This window comes from Pungitius pungitius, chromosome 11 (assembly GCF_949316345.1).
Source record: "Pungitius pungitius chromosome 11, fPunPun2.1, whole genome shotgun sequence".
Classification (NCBI taxonomy): domain Eukaryota; kingdom Metazoa; phylum Chordata; class Actinopteri; order Perciformes; family Gasterosteidae; genus Pungitius; species Pungitius pungitius.
In genome coordinates this window covers 6493067-6515078 of record NC_084910.1, presented here as the reverse complement: position 1 = coordinate 6515078, position 22012 = coordinate 6493067, and the positions used below count along the sequence as shown (strand labels likewise).

At 43.1% G+C, this 22012-nt stretch overlaps 1 protein-coding gene across 4 annotated transcripts in view; it reads left to right on the top strand.

Annotated features, from left to right (window-relative positions):
* The window catches only part of LOC119197296 (intermembrane lipid transfer protein VPS13B-like), a 265877-nt gene that overhangs the window by 4141 nt on the left and 239724 nt on the right, over nt 1-22012 (top strand). For all 4 annotated transcript variants that reach the window (XM_062565592.1, XM_037453487.2, XM_062565593.1 and 1 more), the window contains exons 4-6: nt 15356-15473; nt 20425-20592; nt 21781-21962. In XM_062565592.1, coding sequence (XP_062421576.1) covers nt 15356-15473; nt 20425-20592; nt 21781-21962 — 468 coding nt within the window. The remainder of the gene's footprint in view (nt 1-15355; nt 15474-20424; nt 20593-21780; nt 21963-22012) is intronic.

The following is a 22012-nucleotide window of genomic DNA, read 5'->3' as shown; positions in this document are numbered from 1 at the left end:
ATGACCAAGCTTGCTAAAGGGCAGGATTTTAAAAGTTGAGTTTGACGAAGCTGAGTATCTGTTGCCCTTGTCTTTCTTATCCATGCACATCTGCTCAGATGAGAGACGCATTGAGAAAAAAAAAAGCAAAGAAAACTTAAGACCCAGAAGCGAGTAAATCACAGGCTTGCTGAGGCAAATTATAAATGCAGCCCTTTTTAAAACAAAGATTAGGATAATCCACATTTTCAAAAGCTTCTGGAAAGAAACGTACTGTAGTAAGCTATGTATTGTTAGTTAGTAATGAGGATTAGATATCAGATTTAGGGATTAGTGTTGTCATCCATACTGCCTCATTGGAATTATCTAATTGCAATTAGATCTGTTTTTATATTCCACACTGATGGATTACAGCATAGTTGCTTTTGTTTTCCACACGTTGTTATGAACAAATAGCTCGACAGTGCCAGTATGTTTTCCCTTCAGGAGGACACGGTCTTCTCACTCATCAGATCCATCTCTGAAAAGGAGTGACCGCGTCGTTCATCACTGGCCACAAACTTTCAGGAAAGTCAAAACTTAAGAGAGAGCGATCTAGTCACAGTGCGTCTCATTTCAACTTGCCTTCAGAAAAACTACCCAGATTGTTTTACGTCTCTAATGAAATTAGCCATATTAAAGCTACTCTGTAACCTTTCACCAGTGCCTCATGCATTCACAAATTTCCCCTTGAGGATTAATCAAGTACATCCATCCATCCATCCATCCATCTATGCAACAGCACACCAACAAATGCAGCAATTAAACAGGGATAAGATTAAATCTGCTTTCAAAACAGTTTTGCAGACTTGAAGAATACACACAAAATGACACACCCTGTTTAACCGCCCGAGGGAGATGTTGTCTTTGTATATCCTCAGTCAGTAATGTTTATATTTTTGTATTTAGACTCATTGTAGTTATTTCAAGTGTGTCATATGAAAGCCATATTTCTCAGATTGATTTTTGATGGAGCCTGGTCCTGTCTTTGCCACCCATGCAGTTTGCATAATTGAAAGTGTTGCTGCGCTGGGCCTTTATGGGAACGTTGGGAGTTTCAGGGCCAGATGTCCCAGAAGAAACACATTTCGAGGGAAGTCAATTACAGCTAATTATATAGACTGCGGCAAAAAAGATTTGTAACACATGAGTCTGAGCTGCCCAGAACTAATGGTAAATATCATACTATGCAGGTGGCTACTGCTCATGCGATCAGGTTTCAGTTGGATGGAAATGGAGAGTTGTTATTTATGCTTCATACACAGCTTCAGGTCAGGGACCGGCACCGGTACTGGTGTAATGCATCAACTCTCAAAACAACTATTTGTTACAGATGTTTTGTAAAAGACCTCCAGTCAAGGGAAGATTTTGGGACGTTTGGACAAATTATTCTGTGGTATGCACACCCGTGAGACATAATTTGGAGTAAAGCCAGACTTGGAGCGCAAGTCCTTCTTGCATGTGGAATTTAAATGAGCCGCTACACTTCACTCCTAGAGTGGGAGGCAGGAGGCTGACTACTGTGTTCTTCAGCCAAAAAGGCTCCAACTTTTTCTAGGCTTTAAATGTGTTTAGTTTTGGGACTTTAGTTTACTTTATTACACTTTTGACATCCGAAAATCTGTCATGTCATCGCCGTGGTGGCACTCTATCACGTTGGTCAGCAAAGAGAATTTCCCTCCAAAATGTGCTGGCCTTTGTCACATTAGACTCAGCAACCAGATTGTGTTTCTCTGCAGGTTAGATATCCTGTACATGTGCACGTCAGGCCCTGGTCCAGTTTTAATCAGATTCTAGCAGGGCTGCAGGGAGTTTGGCATGGCTGTACGCAAAAACCCGGGCCATGACAGTTTTCCCTGAAGCCCTCAAGTAATTTGGGTGACGGCCCACAGGATTTGAAAAAAATGTGTATGGAAAATAGTAAATTTCAGTTTGAGTAGATTACTGGTGTTTCTTTTGTTCAGTAGAGACAGGAACTTTGTGGTGGGCCTCAAGTGGCCAAAGTGTGGAAATGATAAATGATACCATTAATATGGTTTGTTTTCCTAATTACTGTTAAAGCCCGAGCGCTGGCCTGTGAAAACATCCCTGCTTCTTTTGAAGTTCATTAAGAGCTCCGGAATTATTAGGAGCCTTTTTAAAAAATGTTCGTGCTTTTCCCCCGAGAGGAGCTTGGTAATATTAGTGATATTCAGATTGCTCAATGGGGCCCATCTGCAAAGCACCAAGAGCAGCTCACAATTATAGTTTCCAGCAAATGTGGAAATTTCGGCGTGTAGCTGCAGTGGGAGATTACAGCTCCCGCTGACAGTGTAATTGCTTCAAATGAGATATAATGAGGACATTTATCAATAGTTGAATAGTAGAAAACACGTCAACTTGTTTCTGACATTCAATTTTAAAAACTGGAGGGCGGCCATTTACAAACAAAACCCATTAGGTTTCACATAAGCCTTTTTATGTTCTAAAGTCCAATCCAATCACTACCACTACTTGAACATTATCAGATTCATTCTACATGTATCTTCTATTTTCTTAAGTCCAAAAACGTAAATCCTTTTCATTCTTGTGTGACTCAAATAATGAGTATAGACATCTCCACGTGAATTTAGACTAAGCCCTGGTCTATGCCTAAGTGCTCAATGTATGTAACAGGAGATTGGTCATGGAGATGAAAGGGTTTTTCTAGCAGTCAACTTTAACTTCTTTCCTTTTATGCACACACTGGATGTGGCCCCTCATGCATTTCTCCATAAGAATGAACTATTTAATTTGAGGCCGTTCAAAAAAATGAAATAGCAATCTTGGGACACGGGGTAATAATTAATCAAATAATTTATGGATAGTTGTAGCACTGGGGAGCAAGATTGAACTGGGGCTGCGTTGACACCAAAAGCTAAGCAAATTTACACCACGCTTTACTCGCCCGAGTAGTACTACTACTAGTTGTAGTTATTTCGCTTCATTCGCGTCCCTTTTCCCGCTTCATTCGGGCCTGAAAGGGGGCGTGGCTTGCTATCATTGTGCTATCATTGGAATAATGTTGCAAAATGAAGAGCATATTTCTGTTTGTACATTAATGCATACTGCTCCAGATGCTGAAGATGAGGTATGATCAGCAGAGGCAGGGAGGTACTGTGCTGGACAGCAGTTCCAGTGGATCGTAACACTTTCAGAAACTCTTTGTTTTTACGAGATAAAGATAAGGGCTTGGGTTTACCGAGGAGGGCCTTTCTGGTTTTGGCTCGGCTGGCTGCTTTATCTGGGAGCTTTATGGGTGCTGAGTGCATTTCAGACTGATGTGGGAGTCTGATTGATGCATTGCCTCTAGATGATTTGGGTAGGTGCCTCAGAGACTTGATGGTTTGGCACTTTCTTCTGTTAAATTCCTTCCGAGCTATTTTTAGGGCTTTACACCACCAGACCTCATTGCTCCTAAATAATGTGTACTACATGGGATTTAGGGAATCCCCGTCAAAAAAACCTCCAAGATATGGCTGGGTAACATAATGATTATTGCTAGATATCTCCTTCGACTTTGAATGTAATAATATGGCCTGGTTGTTATCCTTTCCGGGCCTAGAGGCTGCATTACAGCAAACTGATGTTATTTTCTGAACTCAATTTTTTAAAATGATTTTCCTTTACCTAATTGGTCGTTAAATCAAATGCTTCTTTATCCATTTCTGCTGATTATATTATCAATGTTTAAAACAGTGTGACCTGGTCTCTGAGTTAGTTGATGCTACATGGATGCCTGGTCTGTTTCTAGCTCCTGTGTTACGTTTTTTGTGTTCTGTTGTACTTGTGCTTTAATTTGTGATGGGTTAAATTGCAACATGTCCCTTTCTTTGACAGCGTGAACGCTCTAAGAGACAATGGAAAACAGAAGGACTACATTTTAAGACGTCACATCAAGTAAAACCTTAGCCAGTGTCCTCTGTCACTTTGTGGCCATGCAGCTCTTCTTTCACAAGTCAGCAAACACAAAGGAAAAAGTTCAACAAGTAAGACAAAAACAGCCCTGTGGAAGTTTGCAATCAGATAGCACAAACTGGATAATCTCCGTCCCTATGCCATCCGGAAATCTTTCCTTTGATTCTCCGGCTCGCAGGGAGCAAATGGCTTACAGAGATTGCACCCTAAATCCATGTGATCATCAGCTCAGAGGGGCCTCGTCTTCAGGACTGAGTAGAAAGAGGGCGCAGACACTTGGATCCAACCCCCGTAGCGGTAACAAAACCCATCTCTTCATGTAAATAATAAAAAGATGCTGTCATGTTGGCCCATTGTTGATTCCTTAGGCAGTTTGGAAGCCAGAGAGATGAGAGACTGATGAGAGACAAAGACAACTATGGAGAGAGAGACAGAAGTGGATTGAACATCAGAGGGGAAAATCTTGGGAGTCGTTTTGAAAGCTTTTATAGTTCATCAGCCTTTGTGTAAACTTATTGTGGAATCCCACTGCCATTGTTGTTTTGTGACCCACCTGATTTGTCCCGTTACATACGGATGGGGTGTGCAGAATATAACACGTTGTCTTATATTGGCAACTCGGAGATGTTACTGGTAAGACTGGATTTGGTGGCGTCATGCAGTCTGTTTAAGTATAACCAATACATGTCTCTGTATAAATGACCGCTTGCACTGCTCCCTGTTTGTGGACTGATCCAAAGCGTCCGCACCAGGCAATGCACACGCTACACAACCCACAGCCTCTTGGAGATTTGATGAAGCTTTGGTTTTCCTGGTGGGATGAGGTTACTTTGGCTCTTCTGACACAGGAAACCTGTTAGGACGGGGGTGGGGGGGATTCTTCACGAACGGCTTCCTGCGCCAAGTGAGTCAAGTGGTGAGCAATACACTGTGGGCAGGATGCTGCTGCTCCACCATTTAATCCCTGCTCTCAGGCCATCCGGACTACAATCCCTCAATGGGGCACATTACAAGGCGGGTGCTCCCGGTGATGTTGCAGTCTAGGAAACGATTACCTTGCAATTAGGGCTAATGTTTGCTTTATTACTGCTTTCTTTGGAGAGACATTCAGGGAAGATAATATGTTGCAATTAGGAAACAGCACGTGCTTGTAAATCTAAACGGACACTACAGGGAGATGTTGCATTAAATTAGGGAGCACGTTCACCACTTTATGTTGCTGTAAAGACTGCGCTGTGCTTGACACAACAGCCTTTCATTTCATTAGTTCAATTCATATTCTTTTTTGGGGGTGTGGGGCAAACCAAAGCAACCAGATATGTGCCTTCTATTCATTTCCATATAACCACATTTTTAGGGATGTATATACTATATTCTTTTGGGTGGTTCAGAAAGTGACACCCAAGTAGCACAGTAACTGAGTGCCCCTGTGTGTCATTTCTCAGTGGAGAAACATTGGCTTGTATGACTGCATGTTACACAACCTGTGGGTGGTCTGTGTTTCATGTCAGAGGGTGAGTGTGTGCTTCACTTAGCAGACCCTCACCACTTTTGTCCTATGAATAATTTCACTCGCGTTTTGGAAATGATGACGTCATCTTTTAGTTAGGGCATGTTAACCGGCAAAAGCTTCCATGCAGAGCCAATCGGTAGCAAATCTTTTTGTCCAATGCTAAATTCAGCTCTATCCACAGACTCTATTCAGCTACTGTGGATGTAACAATGAGTGATTCCTTAAGCCAAAGGAGTGCAGATGTGATACAGAAGTTGAGCCCCACTCTTTGTTGTGTCTGGGAACATGCCTTAGATTTCACTTGCCGCACAATGCAGCGGACTCCATGGTGTTTGCTTTTATCTCTGCTGGCCATGTGTGGGTAAGAGAAGAAGAATGTAATATGAATAATTGCACAATGTGTGACTCCCGACGCTGGGGGAGGGAAGACGAGGGGGTTGTGTGAAGAAGTCATGTAGTTATCTGGAAAGATAATAAACCTCTAGATCTTGATTGAGTGCCGTTTGTGTGACTTTGGCCATATTGCTTTTAAATGACCAACATGATCAACACTCTCATGTGCTACTAATCTTACATAAAACATTTTAACTGATCATTTCCAGTTGACCAGAGAGCAGATATATTGGGAAACTAATTGTTTGAGATGCAGCATCACAACGGTTCACAATATAATCACATTTTATCACATATTTTACTGTACATTTCTCTCTTGACTGGGGCACATTGTTTATTGTTTGTTCTAATGCACTATTCACATCCATGAGTCAAATCCATATGTGATATATTTTACAATAAAAGGTTCTGATTAATATAAAAAAAGTTGAAAGTCAGGTTTCAGATGTTAAGCCTCGGCTTGAGTGATTTAGCCTAGGGGTTTTCTTCAACTTATAACAACTTGCAGATATTTAACGCATTCCCTTAAGAGAAGGAGATTAAAATGTGCACTTTCAGCTTTGCATGCCGGTATTTTTAACATCATTTAATTGTGGAAAAATGTTTTCGAGCAGCTCCGAACAAGCCAAAGGTCCCTGTGCGGACACAAAGGGTTAATACTCTACTACGCTACTTGCTCTAAGCACATACAACTCTGCAGACTAAAGATTAGTAACTTTACACATATTATACATCAGAGATGAATAGAAAGCAGGCGCTACCGATATTAACACTTTTAACGTTTATCTGCCATTTAAAATTCTCAAAACAATATTGTCACCTTTTGTTGCATTTTTAATCTTTGAAATAGTAAAAGTGGACTGCATTCTGGTTATTGGGCTCCCTCTCTTGCTTGCTTTGTCGTTGCAAATTTAAGTTAAGAATTGAAAAATGTCTTACTTCGTTATGCTGATGAAACCAAGAGGAGACCCGCAATCCCTGGTCAAGAACTTGGTTCTAGCTTCAAGGATGTAATTGAAATGATTTCTTTTTTCCTAACCAAAGTTGACAGTTTTCCATCTCTCAAGTAATCTGATGAATGATGACAGCACCTCCGTTGCTGTGGAACCCGGCGTATGAAAAGCTTGCAAACACAAGGCCCGCTGCATTCCGCTTGCGTGCTCAAACCCTCCTGCAATGTGGCTTTGGTATTTCTCAACACGGAAAGTCCTCTCCCATTTCTCTCCGTTTGATTTATTCTATCTCGCTGGTTTCAGAGCACTGAGACTCTCCAAGAACACTTAGGCCTCTGCAGTGCATGCCTTCCAGCTGCACCTCACATGTGCAATTAAGTTGTCAGAGTAGCCTCAACCACTGCTCGCGCTGTTCCTGGAGGATGGCGCTTACATCGTTCAAGCGGTGCTTATGTCTTGTATAATGTACTTAATATTGTGTATGAAGAAATGGCCAAAGCTCAGAACGGGGATGTTTCACTTTTTGACAGATGAATGGCAGTTTACCTTAAAATCACTTCCTGACCACTATTTTCTTTTAAGCAACAGGCCAAAATAAAATGGAATTATCTCTGAATGATGATATTTTTCCTTCCCATTTTTGAGGGTTATTAATTCATTTAATGTAGGAAATGAACAATGTTTATCTAGAGTAGATTAACCACGTTATATATAACTGGTGCCTCGTTAATATTGTGATTAGAAATCAAATAGGCGTATGGGAATTCCCCCATGTGTGTCCTTGTGGACTTGACTAAGATGTGTGGTTTTCCGTGTGTGCGTGCGTCAAGGCTCTGTGCCGAGTGTTTTATTGTAGCTAACACATTGCAGTTATTAGCATTAGGGGGTAGCTGTGCCAGCGTAAGCAGCATGCCTCACATGCTCAGCCTGGGCTTGTGGTTAGCTGATGGAGACATCTGAGGGACCAGAGCCTCTCAGATCTAAATCAGGAACAATTTCTCCCTCTTTCCCATTCTCTCCCTGTGTGTCGTCCCCTTCTCTCCCCTCCTAAACACCACACACACACACACACACTGCCTTTTCTGTTTTGGTTTTTTGTTCTCTAACCGTTGTTTTTGTCCCTTTTTTCTTTTCCCCCCAATCTTTGCTTCTCTTCAGCAGTGAGACAAAGGCTCTGCGTGTCAGGTGCAATAACAGTAAACGTGCAGTGCAGGTCATCGGCAGGGACCTGTCATGTTAACATTAAGAGGTCACTGGGCAGAGTTTTAATGGTCTCCAATGAAAGGAAGACCTATGCTGTCTCTGTTTATGTTCGGCCTGGTTCCACTGCTAGTCAGCAGTCTGTCATTCTGAATGCCTCTTTCTTGGCCTTTAATCAAGTCTTGGGATTAGAATAACTTTGACTTCAAATGTTTGTTTGAACAGCAATTTGGGGAAAACAAAACATTGTTAGTAGGGATGAAAGAACGCTGACCTCGCACTCCCTCTGCTTTGTAATGTTTCACTATTAACCTGCTTACTGTTGGAGAAACCACAAGCAAAAAAGGTATTTTGTAACAAAGAAACCTTTTTTTATGCATGGATTAGGCAAACTTTAACTGGAGCAGCTACTGTAGTGTTTATGCTACAAGCTCATAGGACTAAAGAAAACTTCTTTGACTTGAATCAATACGACAGATAATTGCTCCAATTCACTCAAACGGGTCACATCTAGTATGGCAATGGTTACCTTTGAGGAGGTTTTACCTCTCACAATGTGAAGATTGTTTTCTGTCCCTTAGGAGGCAGATGAAACATTTGATCACTCTCTGCAGAACTGAGCAGCTACAGGTGTGATTGAGGTGTGTGATACGGCACAGAGAGGATTCCATGTATTCAGTTGCATCGCATCAATCATTGATAGAAAAGCTCTTCCTCCGACGAGCGTAGGTTGGTTGGTTCCTCCAAACATCTGCAAAGTATTTCTTTTTTTAAATTTCCATCAAGTTTCAAGCTTTTCAATGTAGACCACATCAGAGATAAGTTATCAGAGATAAGTATCATAAAGCAGCTGCCCTCTCCGTACACCCCCCACGAACAAATATGTAACATATTTGTCTAACCCATTTTGGTCCATTTGGTGAGGAGGTTTTTGAGGTTTCGGGTCACATGTCACTCGTTTTCAGTGTTTTTCTCCTGTTGAGCATATGATGAGACGCCATCGTGTCTTTATCCACATCCACAGGGAGCAATAGAAACCATTCAACTGTTTAACCTACTTACCAATTAGGTGTTCTCTCTTCCAAATAATCCAGCCATGTAGCCATCCATCCATGAAATGAAGTTGCTCACTTTTGAGCCTCCTTGCCCTGGGAATATGCAATAACATGAATGGTTTTTGTAAGCATGGCATTGTGAGACCTAAAAAATTGGTTATTGCTCAATTTCTGTATTTATGAATTACTTTGAAATTGAATTTTGAGATTTATTTATTTATTTAGACATTATTTGTTTGACCTCGATGTTCAACTGTTATACAGTCAACCATTATTTCTCTTTTTGCTGCTCCAAACTCATTATTTCAGTCAAAAGTCTGGACTCCTTTCGTCATTCATTTTAATGGGAAAGTGTGTCCAAACTTTTGATTGGTACTGTACATCCTTCTTTCAAATTCTATTGGTAGTGCTTTGCTAGTGCCGAGGGGTGTCGTTAACTAGTCGTCCTGTTTGTGTTGGAGGCACAGATTAACTTGGGTGCTGTTGGAAGAGCGACCAGCATTACGTCACCAGTGCTGTTGTGATTCCTCCTGCTTCAAAGCCACATATTTTAGTAATGTCGCGTTGGACTCTTATCCTCATCCCCGCTGCCCTTCTCTAATGAACGTCTTATATGTTTGGACTTCTGGGAGAACGGAGGCCTTTGCTTGGAAAAACAATGAAAGCCATTGTACTGCTGTTACAAAGCTTGAACGCATCCTTTTGAAAGCATTTGAACAAAATCCCACAAGTCTGTTTATGTTTTGTTGAGGTTACAGAAATGATAGACGTATGAAGGTTTTGAAAAAACGATGATGAATTTGACTATAAAGAAAATAATGAGAGTTTCAAATAATGCCAGAGTGGGATGCATCATTTTATGGGCCGTCTCCCCTACATACGAAGTCAGGGGGGTTTTGTTTAACTGACGGTTAAGATGCAGTATTTCCTGAATAGTTGCGGTGTGTGTGGTTTCACAAAAAATTAATTGTGAAAAATCTTTTGTTTATCTTTTATTTAATGAAAATCATAACCGCTACATTTTAACTTCAGGGAGTAGCACATTCATTTGACTGTCACATCTTTGCCATTTTCTGAAAGTTGTAAACTATTAAATGCTTAGTGATTGCTTTAGCAGCATGTGCTGCTGGATGTATCATAGAACACACCCACACATTCCAAAATGCTGAAAGTAGGTTTTTTTTAGCTTTAGAGTTTAGTCTACTTTGTAAGCTGAGCTCATTCAGATCCTCATCACTTCCTCTAAGAATACACCAGTTCAGTCAGTTGAAATACTGGAGCACATCTTCTACATTTTAGGACTGTAATATTTCCTGACTGCATTACACAGAAGGCAGTGAAAGTGGGGATAGTCTATCTCCGTAGTGGATTTAATTACTCTGAGACAGGGGAACAGGAGGAAAGAGACAGAGGGAGCACATTTTTGTAATGAGCTGTTTTCACTGAGATAATTATTCAGAATGTCATACAAAGTGATATTCATCTCGGCCCTAATTCCTCAATGCCATTGATTCCAGTAGCATAGTTCTTCTGCGACCTTTACTAGTATGGGTCTCCGTGTGCGACTGCGCGTTCTTTTGCTTGTGCTGTTTATCTTTAGTGCACATTCGCGGTGTAGATGTGTGCGTTGGAATTCATATGCCCATTGCAGAGCATTTTTGCAAGTATTAATAACTCTTGCTCGTGTAGTCAGTGTGAGAAATACTGTCCTCCAGTTGTGTCTGGCAGTGGCCCTTCCTGGTCCACCTCTGCTTGAGGAGAAAATGAAATCACTGTCTTTAATCATGCTGTAATGGCTTTCTGCATTTGTTACAGTTTCATTAAAAACCCATTAGCAGGCACATTTTTGTTTCGGGCTGATGGATGTGTTCCAAAACCAAGGGACGTTAAAGAAAAGGTAATTCGAGTCGACCCGCGCTACGTTCTCTCCAGCTCACATTCCAGCGGGGGTCGTCATCAATGGCCGTGCACCGTTTTTGACATCACTGGAACCATCCCAAACTGTGACTGTATATATGAAAATGCTGGGCCACTTTTCCAGGCTCTGTTCCCCCCAGATGCCAGCTGGAAGCCATTGGTGTGAGAACCAGGGTCATTGGTGTTTAAACAAGCTTCACACTCGCTGCTTATGGAGGAGATGAGGAGGGACAAAGAAGATCACATCCACATAGCTTGTAGAGGAAGAAGATGAAACGGAGTGAGGATTTGGGCTTTGTGCAGCCTGGCGGCCAATATTAGAGAGGCTTTTCTATTATTATACAGCAAATTGTGTCGTCCCTGAGTGCTTTTGTTGAATGAGGGAGGTCTGATTGCCCGACCCTCCCCAGGGACGGTGCTTTGTGGGCCCTGACATGGGGGACAGGGCCTCTACTTGTCAGACCCAGCGTGTCTATGTTTGTGTGCATATATGAGTGATTTGGAGTTGGAGGAGGGGGGGGGGGGGGGCTGTATGAGATAAGGAGCTATTGGGTTTCCTTCATTTATTTTCTCACTCCATAGGCGTTCACCCTCCACTGCCTGGCCTCCAATCTCCAGGCCTAATGCTTTGATGTCAGCATGAGTTCGCTCAGCAACCTGCAGAGGAAAAAACAACAATAACAAAGAGCGTGTTTATCCAGCGATGGTCTTCGGCGTGCAGCCATTAATCTGCTGAAACAGTGTGAAATAGACCAGTTTAAAAAATGTTTGGCTTTCAAAGATCCGGTGGTTGCAGGCATGCGAGGTAGTCAACTGCTAATCTCTGCCAAAACGTTCACCCCCCCGCGTGAGCTTAAATTGAAAAATTGCTTTGTAATTTGTGGATGAATAAATAAGAAAATGTCAAATTTTTCAAGAATTGTGCAATGGGGATAAAACCCCCCCAGCAATTTCAGTTTTGTTTGAGGCCAACAGATGTCTAAGTGAAAGCCTCACGTGGCAACAAATAGCAACAAGTAGTGTATACATATAATGTATACATATTTAAATGTGTATGTCACACATAACGGTTTAAACAGAAGCTTGGAAAACACATGTATTGGGTTGGAACATTTAAGTTATCACGTTCCAACAGGTGTCATCACTTTGTTAAACTGTTTGCATGCTGGCACCTGAAGTGTTCCACCAAACCTATTTGTCCATCCATCCATCTCCAAAAAACCGCCCATCCTGCACACAGGTCGAACACTCTGGATTGGTCGCCAGCCGATAGCAGGGCAAAACAGAGACAAACAACCATTCACACTCACATCCACACACCTAAGGGCAATTTAGAGTTCCCAATCACCCTAAACCCCAGAGCCTGTCTTTGGACTGTGGGAGGAAGCTGGAGTACCTGGAGAGAAGACCGAGAGTTTCTGGTGTCTCAGCGTTCTGGCTTGTTTGTTTGGACTAGGACGACTGTGACAGTGTCTGCAGAGGTGCTGTTTTAATAGCTGGAGGTGGTGGTGGGGTTGGGCTAATGTGTCGAGCAGCTCCGGTGAGGGACAACCCTGTAGACAGGTTCAACTCACTGCCTCCCAGGCCCTGACTGAGCCAGACGTCTACAAGGGGGGCAGAGGTCAGGCCTGCCCTTCCTGTGCCCTAACCCTCCATGGGTGCCCACTTACCCTCTGGCTAGGGGGTCCCTCTTTCCTGTCACTCACACTGCCATGACCCGCTCCGTTTTTTCCCTTTTTATTCTGGTCTCATTGTCTCCAAGTCTCACTTTTGTTCTTAACTTTCTCTTGCTGTGTGATTCTTTTTTTTTTGTGCCTCTGATCCCCTTTTACATTTTTTTTGTGCTACCGTCATCTTGGTCAACAGCTAAGTCGACGTGCCTCCTTTCCTGGTCCTTCTGTCTTTCCCTGGTTCTTTATTTCCCTCTCTCCCCCTCCTGTTCCTGTGCCCTGCCGTGGCATTGGAGGGATCGGCTTTCCCGGCAGCAGCTGAGGCGGGCTTTGTTTGTCTCAGGGCTTCCCTCTGAAAAGGCATTTTTCCCCTCTGGAGAATTGCTTACTGGCCACGGTGACATTGAGCGCTTAATTGCGCTACTTCCAAATTTGGCAGTCATGTGCTTTAGTGGCAGTTTGAGCCGTTGAACTCAATGTACTCTTGGCCTGCAGGGCCCGGCATTCCTTTAGGTATAGATGCGAGAGTCTGCAGGGCGGGGACGGCGTTTCTTATTCCGATGTGCTTGGGTGTGACGTAAACTAAATGCCTCAACATGTGAGCACGTCCTATTGTAAACCTACCTTGACTAAAGGATTAAGATGGTTTTATTGCCACACCTCAAAATGTGAGCACTTCTTGTCATAAACTGAGCTCATTAAAATCGTATAATTGTATCTGTAAATATTGCAAATGCAGCTTCAGAACTGGGGACAAGTTACCTAGTGGAGTGTGAATAATGAGCAGCATTTTCTCCCAATCTCAACTCTTTGCAACGTTGATGAAGTATTTATTTTTCTTCCCCTTGTGTTTACCAATTCCCACCGCTCAGTGATGGGGAGAGAACTGGCTGCATAATGCCGCCCGACCACAGAGGCCCTTACTGAAGGCAAGTGTAAATATCTGTGCCAGAGCCCCTCTCCTCTCTTTTGGCAATTGGGTGTTTACGTTGCTGCACTGGGGGGTACTCGCCTCTCTTTCTCTCAAGTGTGTCCACAGCTCAAATTATGCAAAGTATGTTTAAAACCTAATCTTCATTACCACACAAAGAGAAATGGCTCATTAAACCGTGTCAGAACCAGGGAATGTGTGTTAACTGTGTTGGAGTATACAGTATGCGCAGCATGTTTCTCCCACAACGGTTTCGTCTGCGTGGAGGAAGTGCGTGTGCACCAGGTAGCCAAATATATTAGTTTTTTTGACACCTTCTGTGTTTACATTGGTCAAGATAAGAGGTGACTCCTAAGACAATCTGATCCCCCGTTTGAATGGCAAACACATGTGATCGCCCCCTGTCTTTGCCCGGATTGTCTGACTAGCTAAGCATCCGGGCCGTCTGGGGAAAGGTTACCGTGCTGCGCTGACCCCAATCAATGCCTGCTGGGGGTTAATTCACTCCTCTCTCCAAGACTGTTCAAAAAAACACTTGTAACGTATTTGGTTTCTTCTCCTTCAACCTTCCTCTGTTGCAGACTTATGTCTACATTGACAATGAATATGAGGTATTTGTGCAGTTAGCAGTGGTTGGGACGCAGAAGTCCAGCCGTTGTAGTCATTGTGCTCTGATTTGAAGGTGAAGGGCCGCTCCTCCCTATTCTCCAAATGAATCATTGACGGGTTGTTTTGACTGTTTACAGTGATGCTGGCTGTATTTTTAATTGGACAAACAGATTTTACACATTTAATGTTTGTTAATGAGCTGATTCAAAAACTGCAGACATGCAAGTTGTAGTACACTAACAACTACTTGTATACAAGTCACAAGCCCTGTTTAAAACCTGGAGAAGGTGTTAATTTGCCGGTAGAAACTTTACATGTCCTCAATGTCCGTCTATTTTCTGTTGATGGCTTATCTGTTTAGTTCTTGTCCCTATTGCTTTAACTCAGGTCTTAGTCACAGCCTCTCAAACTCTCTCTACAAGCTGAAGCAATAAATAACCTCCTCATCCCCAAATCTTGCCTGATTTTGTTTATCTTCGGGCTCATCTCTGAAGGGGATGTCTATTTCCTTGCCCCCCAAAAACACACATACACTCACACAGGTCTTGTACTTACATTCCTGGGCTTAACAGGCCACTGGTCGGTGAGTGCAGATGTCTTGTGCTGATGTGTAGGAGAGACCTTCACCCTCATCCCAAGACCAGAGTTTATTTGTGCAGCACACGGTGCACGTTGTTAAATGGGGATGGGAGGGAGGCTCAAAAACATTGGTGTGTAATCACTGATTAATCTTTTATTACATTACACTACATGTCATTTAGCTGAAGCTTTTATCCAAAGCGACTTACAATAAGTGCATTTCAACCTTAGGGATACAAACTCAGAAGAACAGGAAACACATCTTTCCCCGAGCACACAGGAAGTAAAATACTCTGAGCTCTACGAATTAATGGGGAGAAACGTATTATTCAAACGGTGTTTTGGCTGGAAAGAGTTGAAATTCTTTGTCTCTTTATTAATCCCTATTAATTGCAACCACAATAACATTAAATGTATGCATGGAAATAGCAATAATCAAAGCAAGTCCAGGTTGCAGAGCCTCACATAGGACTTTGGTACTGTCCTCTCTAGTAAAATGAAGTACTAGTTGAATGTGGTTCTAACTGAAAGTAACTATGCTAACCAGTGCTTACTTCACGTCTTGTCTGTTTCATCCTCAGGATGACAATGAGAGCGGCTCCAGCTCCACCAGTCGAAGTGTCTCGGACAGCTCCAAGGCTGTGGCCAAGCCCCGCCGCCTTCAGCAGGCTGCCCCCAGCGACCCAGACCTACCCCCAGGTGAGCGATGGCCCCCCGGGCCAGCGAGGTTGCGCCGCCTCCATGACCACCAGGGAAGGCGCGCCGTGGCCTCTGTGTGGGAGGTTGGGGCCACAGAGTGAGGACTGAGATTAGAACCGGGTTTGTTGTTTTTCCTTTTAGATTCTACAGAATGCTAAATAGACCAATCACTTGGATTCAAATCCACTGGCTTGTTGTAGATTCAAATGCAGGCTGTATTTTGATCCGCTGTCAGTAATAAATAAATTTAGTGAGGAGCTGTGTAGCGCTGCACCTTTAACCAGTGAGAGCGGGGGCGGTGTCTGTGATTAATCACACTGTGATGGGTCCTATCAACAAGGCCACTTGACCACATGCCTCCTTCAGGGCCATGTATTCCTGGCCCACTTTACCTCACATAGAACAGCATTGTTTGATTGGGGTTGTCTATTGGCTTTACTGGATTTCCTTTTTTAGAAATAAAAATGACAACAAATTAGCTGGAAAAATGTTAGTTTTTTCATTTTGAAAAATGTTCATAGACACAACATTGTAGAATATAACAGTATGTAAGGAAAGGTTCTAGGGACAGGTAAAACAGCAAAGGTGAGGGAGAATGAGGCAAAGGGGAGACTAAAATGTAAGGAAAAGAGAGGGGGGGGGACAAGGGAATAAAAAGAAAGAGTTTGGGGTTTTTATCTTTTAAGAGCTAGGTCACATTCTAACTCCCAACCATGAGGCTCACTCACAAGTGTATGAACCTACACTCCTGGCTGCTTGTATCTGGGGAGGATCCATTTCCAGGCCTCATGTTATGAGATAATATCTCTCCCCAGCTGTTAAAGCAGGGTGCCTCACACCCCACCAGCTCCCTTTGGGCCTGCCTCCAATAGATCCCCTAAGGTATGTGTGTGTGTGGCTTTTTAGTGTACTTGTGTTAAATTGACAATATACACCACACTGCTCCAGCAATGGACCTTGTTTCAACCCATTACAGGCTGTAGAGACAACTCTGAGGTCAGAGGTTGCAGCACCTCAATAACAACAAGGAAGCAGATGAATGCTGTAATCTCAGCCGTCCTAATTAAAAAGGTGGAGGTTAAAAGGTAGATGGGGTAAAACTAACCAGGCATGACTCAGACGGAGGATGTTTTACTAAGAACGTGTTGCAAAACAAACCTGTCAAGAGTCTTTGTATTTAAAAGACGTTTTAAAGGTCATGTCACCCCGTGGACACTACAATTGTTACTAAAATATATAGGACAATTCTATTTATTCTTTGTTACGTGGAGCATTTAGGCTGTGTGGGATATTTGAATTGCTTTTTAAATGTAGTCCTACATAAGGCTATATCATGTTCAGCTGCTTCAACATAAACAAAATAATAAAAAATATAAAAGTAAAAAGTTTTTCAAATAGAAAACAAACATTGAGTGAGTAGGATTGAAGGCCTAACCAGGTGAGCTGATTCCTGCATCCTAGCCCTATGCGTGCTAGTTTCACTGCCAAGGCTGATGTGTGCAGACGGGCTGGTGGCAGAGTGTGAGCAGTGAGAGCGTCGCAGAACGCCGGCCGGCCTCACCTCCTTGTCAGAGTCCACGTCGACAATCCTCCGCTCCCCTCCTCTTCAAAACAGCCCAAACAAAACACGGCCGACACTAAAAAGCAGCCACCAGCAATTATCCAGTCGTTTGGCCCTAAGCTCTCACATGCTGAATGAATTTATCCTCCCCGCTTTCCCTGTGGTGGAAAATAGTGATGTTAATTCATATGCCATGGGATTGGTAGCCACACAAAGACCAAAGACCAAGTGCTTGCACCTTGGGCGACTCTGTGAGTGATTATGTTTACTGTTGCTTGTGGGGGACCAGCGGCCACTGTTTGTGAGAACCGCAATACTCCGTTCCAGGAGAATCCTGCTCTGTTGCATTTGTGTTTTGTTTTATATGCCATCAAAGAGATTCAAAAGGCAGGTGTCGCTTTGAACCGGGGCTCAGCCTGCTACCTGTGATCAAAGTTCTAATAAGATTTAAAAGGCCTGCTAAAGGGCGCTTAGTATGACAAGTCTCTGCATTCTCACAGTTTCTATGGATGAATTCTTTCTCGTCACATGTGATAACTAATTATTTTGGAGATTTGATTGGAATTCAACACATAACCTTGATGTTAAATATTTTACTGGTTTACAGCTATCCACCAATGTTTCATATCAATCTTTCTATTAGGAGTACTATGGCATTGTGGGACAAGTTCTTCTATTTTTCCCTATGATTTAATTTAATATTTGCACTTGGTCACAAAGTACGTAGTCCTAACTGTTGAAGTGGTCTGTCGTTGTGATATCACCAGTTTGGCATTTTTGGCTGTAAATGTGAGCGCATTCCCTCGAACATCTTCTTACTTTGTTTAGGTCATATAGATATTTACTGTTGTAAACCATAAACCTTCATTCACTGCGCTTCTGTTTCTATGTTTGTGTGCAAGAATTCTGCTTGTATGCACGGCTGTGTTGTGTAAGTCTGTGTTTGATTGGAGGAGATTGAGATTGGCATGGGCTGAAATACAAACACCCTCCTGAGATAAGTCCACGGTCCAGTGCTACTGCTATCCTGGTACCGGGGCCTTTAGTCTAAATGAATCAATACAGCAGCTGTTCTGGTATTACTGGGAAATGCTACTTATGGAGAGAGAATATCTCATACTGGTAAAGGCTGAAGCTTTCTCCAGGTCTCAAGACCTGCTGTAGGTGATGGTGGTGGTAGCCTGATAATAACATTTTGTTTCTTGAGATCCTTCTTTACATTTCTGGCATTTTATATTTTATAGAATAAATATACAAATAACTGAGCGAAGTAAAGTCAACACATAACGGTAGCCACCATGTATGTCCTCTTGGCTACATTGTTAACCCTACCTATTACATCCCAGTATAACACTTGGGGACCAGCATACAGAACATTTATTGTCTGATGGACTTCATGGTCAATCTTGCTGTCCACGGCTCCGAACTGGAATGGCTGATAGATGCTAATTCTTTCCATATTCAGGAAAAATAGTGAGCTTGGACAGTATAGTGTTTCTTTCCTGTATTGTACAGAAGAGAGTACTTTTCCTGTTCTGAGATCACATAAAGGAGCTAGTTTTTCCAGTCATTTTATGGTTGAACAGTTTTAAGTGGGCTCCCTCCTTTTGGGCCGCAGCACAGGTGCTGGCTGTGTCAATTGTTTACAGAAGTTCAGAGTGGCGAGATGGCTTGCAGAGAGACGGATAGGGGGCCCCGGAGTCCGGTGCGGGGCAAGAGGAGGTACAGCAAGTGTAAGAGAGTGTAAAGAGAGAGAGAGAGAGAGAGAGACACACTGACACAGGCAAATTAGATCCAGAGAGGGAAATAGCAGGAGGAAAAGTGCCGGTTTTACGGCCGGGCTGCAGGTGCGACAGCAGCTTTCCCCACTGACCCCAGAACCGCAAGGCGCACACTGACGCACACACAGCCACATTCATGCACGCAAAAAAAGCAGCCAGGCACTCACCGGGACTCCGACAAGCACACGCATGCATGCAGGGCCACGCACAAATGTCACGAACACACATTGCGTTTATGAGCCCAGTTTAGATTACGTCATCCTCTCTTCCTGCCACTCTGTTTGGTCAGGCAGCTAACTCATGAGGATTTTCTTCAATTGGATTATGCTAATGCATGGACGGGCCCGTGTACAAGTGGCAGAACAGTTGACCAATTCATATAAATATTTTCATCAACAGCCCCATTTAGTTCTGACCAATTATTGGTTCTGTTTTTCCCCACGCCAGGCGTGTAGATACAGGAAGACAAACATTTGGTTTGGAAAATAAGGGTAAGACATTAAAGGTTTATATGTTTTAACTTGTAGCCACTGTGTTTAACAGTACATGAGAGGAATGAATAATGCTATTGGTCCTGTGGTTAAGAGGATTTATGGCTGTATATTTTCATATTTTATGGTTAAAACTCCCTCGTCTGTAATATTTTAAGTTCCTGCTTGCTTGGTTGAGTAATGACCTGAACATGTATGTTTTCCTGCAAAGCTTCTGTTTCTGGGCGTCACTGTGGCCATTAGGAGGTCCCAGTAACACTGCAGGTCGGCTCCCCCAGCCCCGCTGAAACCCAATCTATCGGGGGCTCCATCCCTCCGCCCCAAATTCTCTATTTCTACATTTCTGTTTCTTTCCATGTACAAAATGGATTTCTTATGCCCATGCTCTCCTTCACCACAAACTTTCAAAGGGCTTGTCCCATTCTACTCATATCCTGTAATGCATTCAAAGTTTGAAAGTAGGTGATGAAAGACAACTGCAGCCATCACATTGTAAAGCGTGTTTTCACCTACTTGTTTTTTCTCCTCTTGTCAAGACCCAAGACTTTGGTTCTACTGTGCGCTCAATAACTCTTGTCCTATATAAATATGCGTAACGTCTGTATTTTGTATGTGTCAAGGCCTGTGTATGCTAATCCAATGAATCTTTTGTACGTCGAAGTGTACCCGGTGGTTTCAACGGTCTTGGGAGGGATACCTTCAAGGCACCGTGTGCATAGTTTGGGGTTAAAAAGGACTTCAGCATCTGAGTGGAGAGCTCTTCAGAGATTCATAAATACACCCAGGATTTGTAGCACTGTTGAGGCAGGCCGACGAGTACAAAGTACAAAGTTTTCTTATGGATGTTTAGCTTCTTTTCCCTTTACACATGTCCCAGGAATAAGCTGAGGCAGAAGAATAACACGTCAGGCCCTCGTTTTATTTACGATCCAAAGAGGATGACTGGGGTCAGTGGTATTGAGCCCAGACTTTTGGGGAATGTGGGTTTGGATTTAACTCTTTTTACCCTGTCTCTTTATATTAGTAGACATGTAATAATGTAGCTTCTGTCTGTTCTACCGTTTGTAGTTCCTATTCTTTTTAAGATCTCCCTCATGCGTTTGCTTGTGTGTTGGCAGGTTACGTGCAGAGTCTGATACGGCGCGTGGTGAACAACGTGAACATTGTGGTGAACAACCTGATCCTCAAGTATGTTGAGGACGACATTGTGCTGTCGGTCAACATCACCTCGGCAGAGTGCTACACCGTGGACGATATGTGGGAGAGGGCCTTCATGGACATCACTGGTGAGCAACGGCTGCTTACATTCCCCGATTGTGGGATTAAATAGTAAATCCACTGAGACAAGAACCTATTTACTACAGTAAGTGTTTTGTTCTTGTTAAGGTCAGACTTACGGTTCAACAGTCATGGCTCTGTGCTTAGATGCCCACAGTCTGCTGCCACAGTAGTCCTTCTCCTCCATCTGATGGGAGCATGTGCAGGTCCAATGCAGAGTGGGCTTAACACGTTGAAACCACTGTAGATGGATTTTAAACCTCAGCATGCCACATGTAAACAGAACAGTAAGACGCTCCACCCTTCTGGGGCCTTGCTCTTGATGGCTCCCTGGTTAATGTGTCATTTTTGTAATAGTTTGAGATACTAATTATTTATTTCCCCCTTTCCAATAGAACTAGACAATAACTTGTCGATCCAGTTATTGACATTTAACACAGAACTCTATATTGTGTTATTGTTGTGTTCCACCTAAAGCACATAAACTGTGCTATTTTACTATGCAAAGATAACGGAGCGATTTATGTCCCACAAGCCTGGCATCTCACCCAATGTTGATGTTCCACACAAGCGCTGAACTGAAGGAAGAGCGCAGGCCTATATCCCTTCTGGGTACAGGCTGCTTATGGTTTAGAAGCTGTGGCGTAGCTCTTGACTCTGACGTTTCTAGGGTTACTGCCATGGAATTACAATTGTTTTAAACTTGAACTACTTCATAACAATGAAGAAAGAGCTGCTTCTTCACAGGGAGTCACAACAGCCTGTATCAACAAAGAAATCACAGTGGTAATTTTCTGTCTGTTGGAATGTCTTGTCAAGGTGATGTGGGGGGGCTATTCCAACATGTAAGTCAACTAGTGGTTACAACAGTACTTACTGGCACTGTCCACAGACAGGATGAAATCTTTCAGGGAATGAGGAGTGCTCTTATCACGCTGCCAGGGGTGAGATAGTCATTGACAATTGAGAATCTGATGACACACCACTTGGTTGTACAAAAGTCACTTAACACACCAGCTCTGTAATCTCCCTGACTGCCTGTCTCAGAGGATTCACTGTCAGGGCCTGCTCTGTAAGGGGGCTCATGATTCCTCTGCACACATGCATGTACAATGCATGTATGTTGGTTCTGTGTCAACCCGTTCATTGGGTTTCATGCAGTCATTTTGTTTTTATGTTTTCTTTCCTCTGTGAAGCTCCAGAGCTGGTCCTAAGAAAAGTCATCAACTTTGCTGACTGCACCGTGTGCTTGGACAAGCGGAATGCCAGTGGCAAAATCGAGTTCTACCAAGACCCACTGCTCTACAAATGCTCCTTCAGAACACGCCTCCATTTCACCTACGACAACATCAATTCCAAGATCCCATCCGTTATCAAAGTGAGCAGAAGTAACAGAATCATCTTCCAGAGCCAAAGATCAGAAAAAAG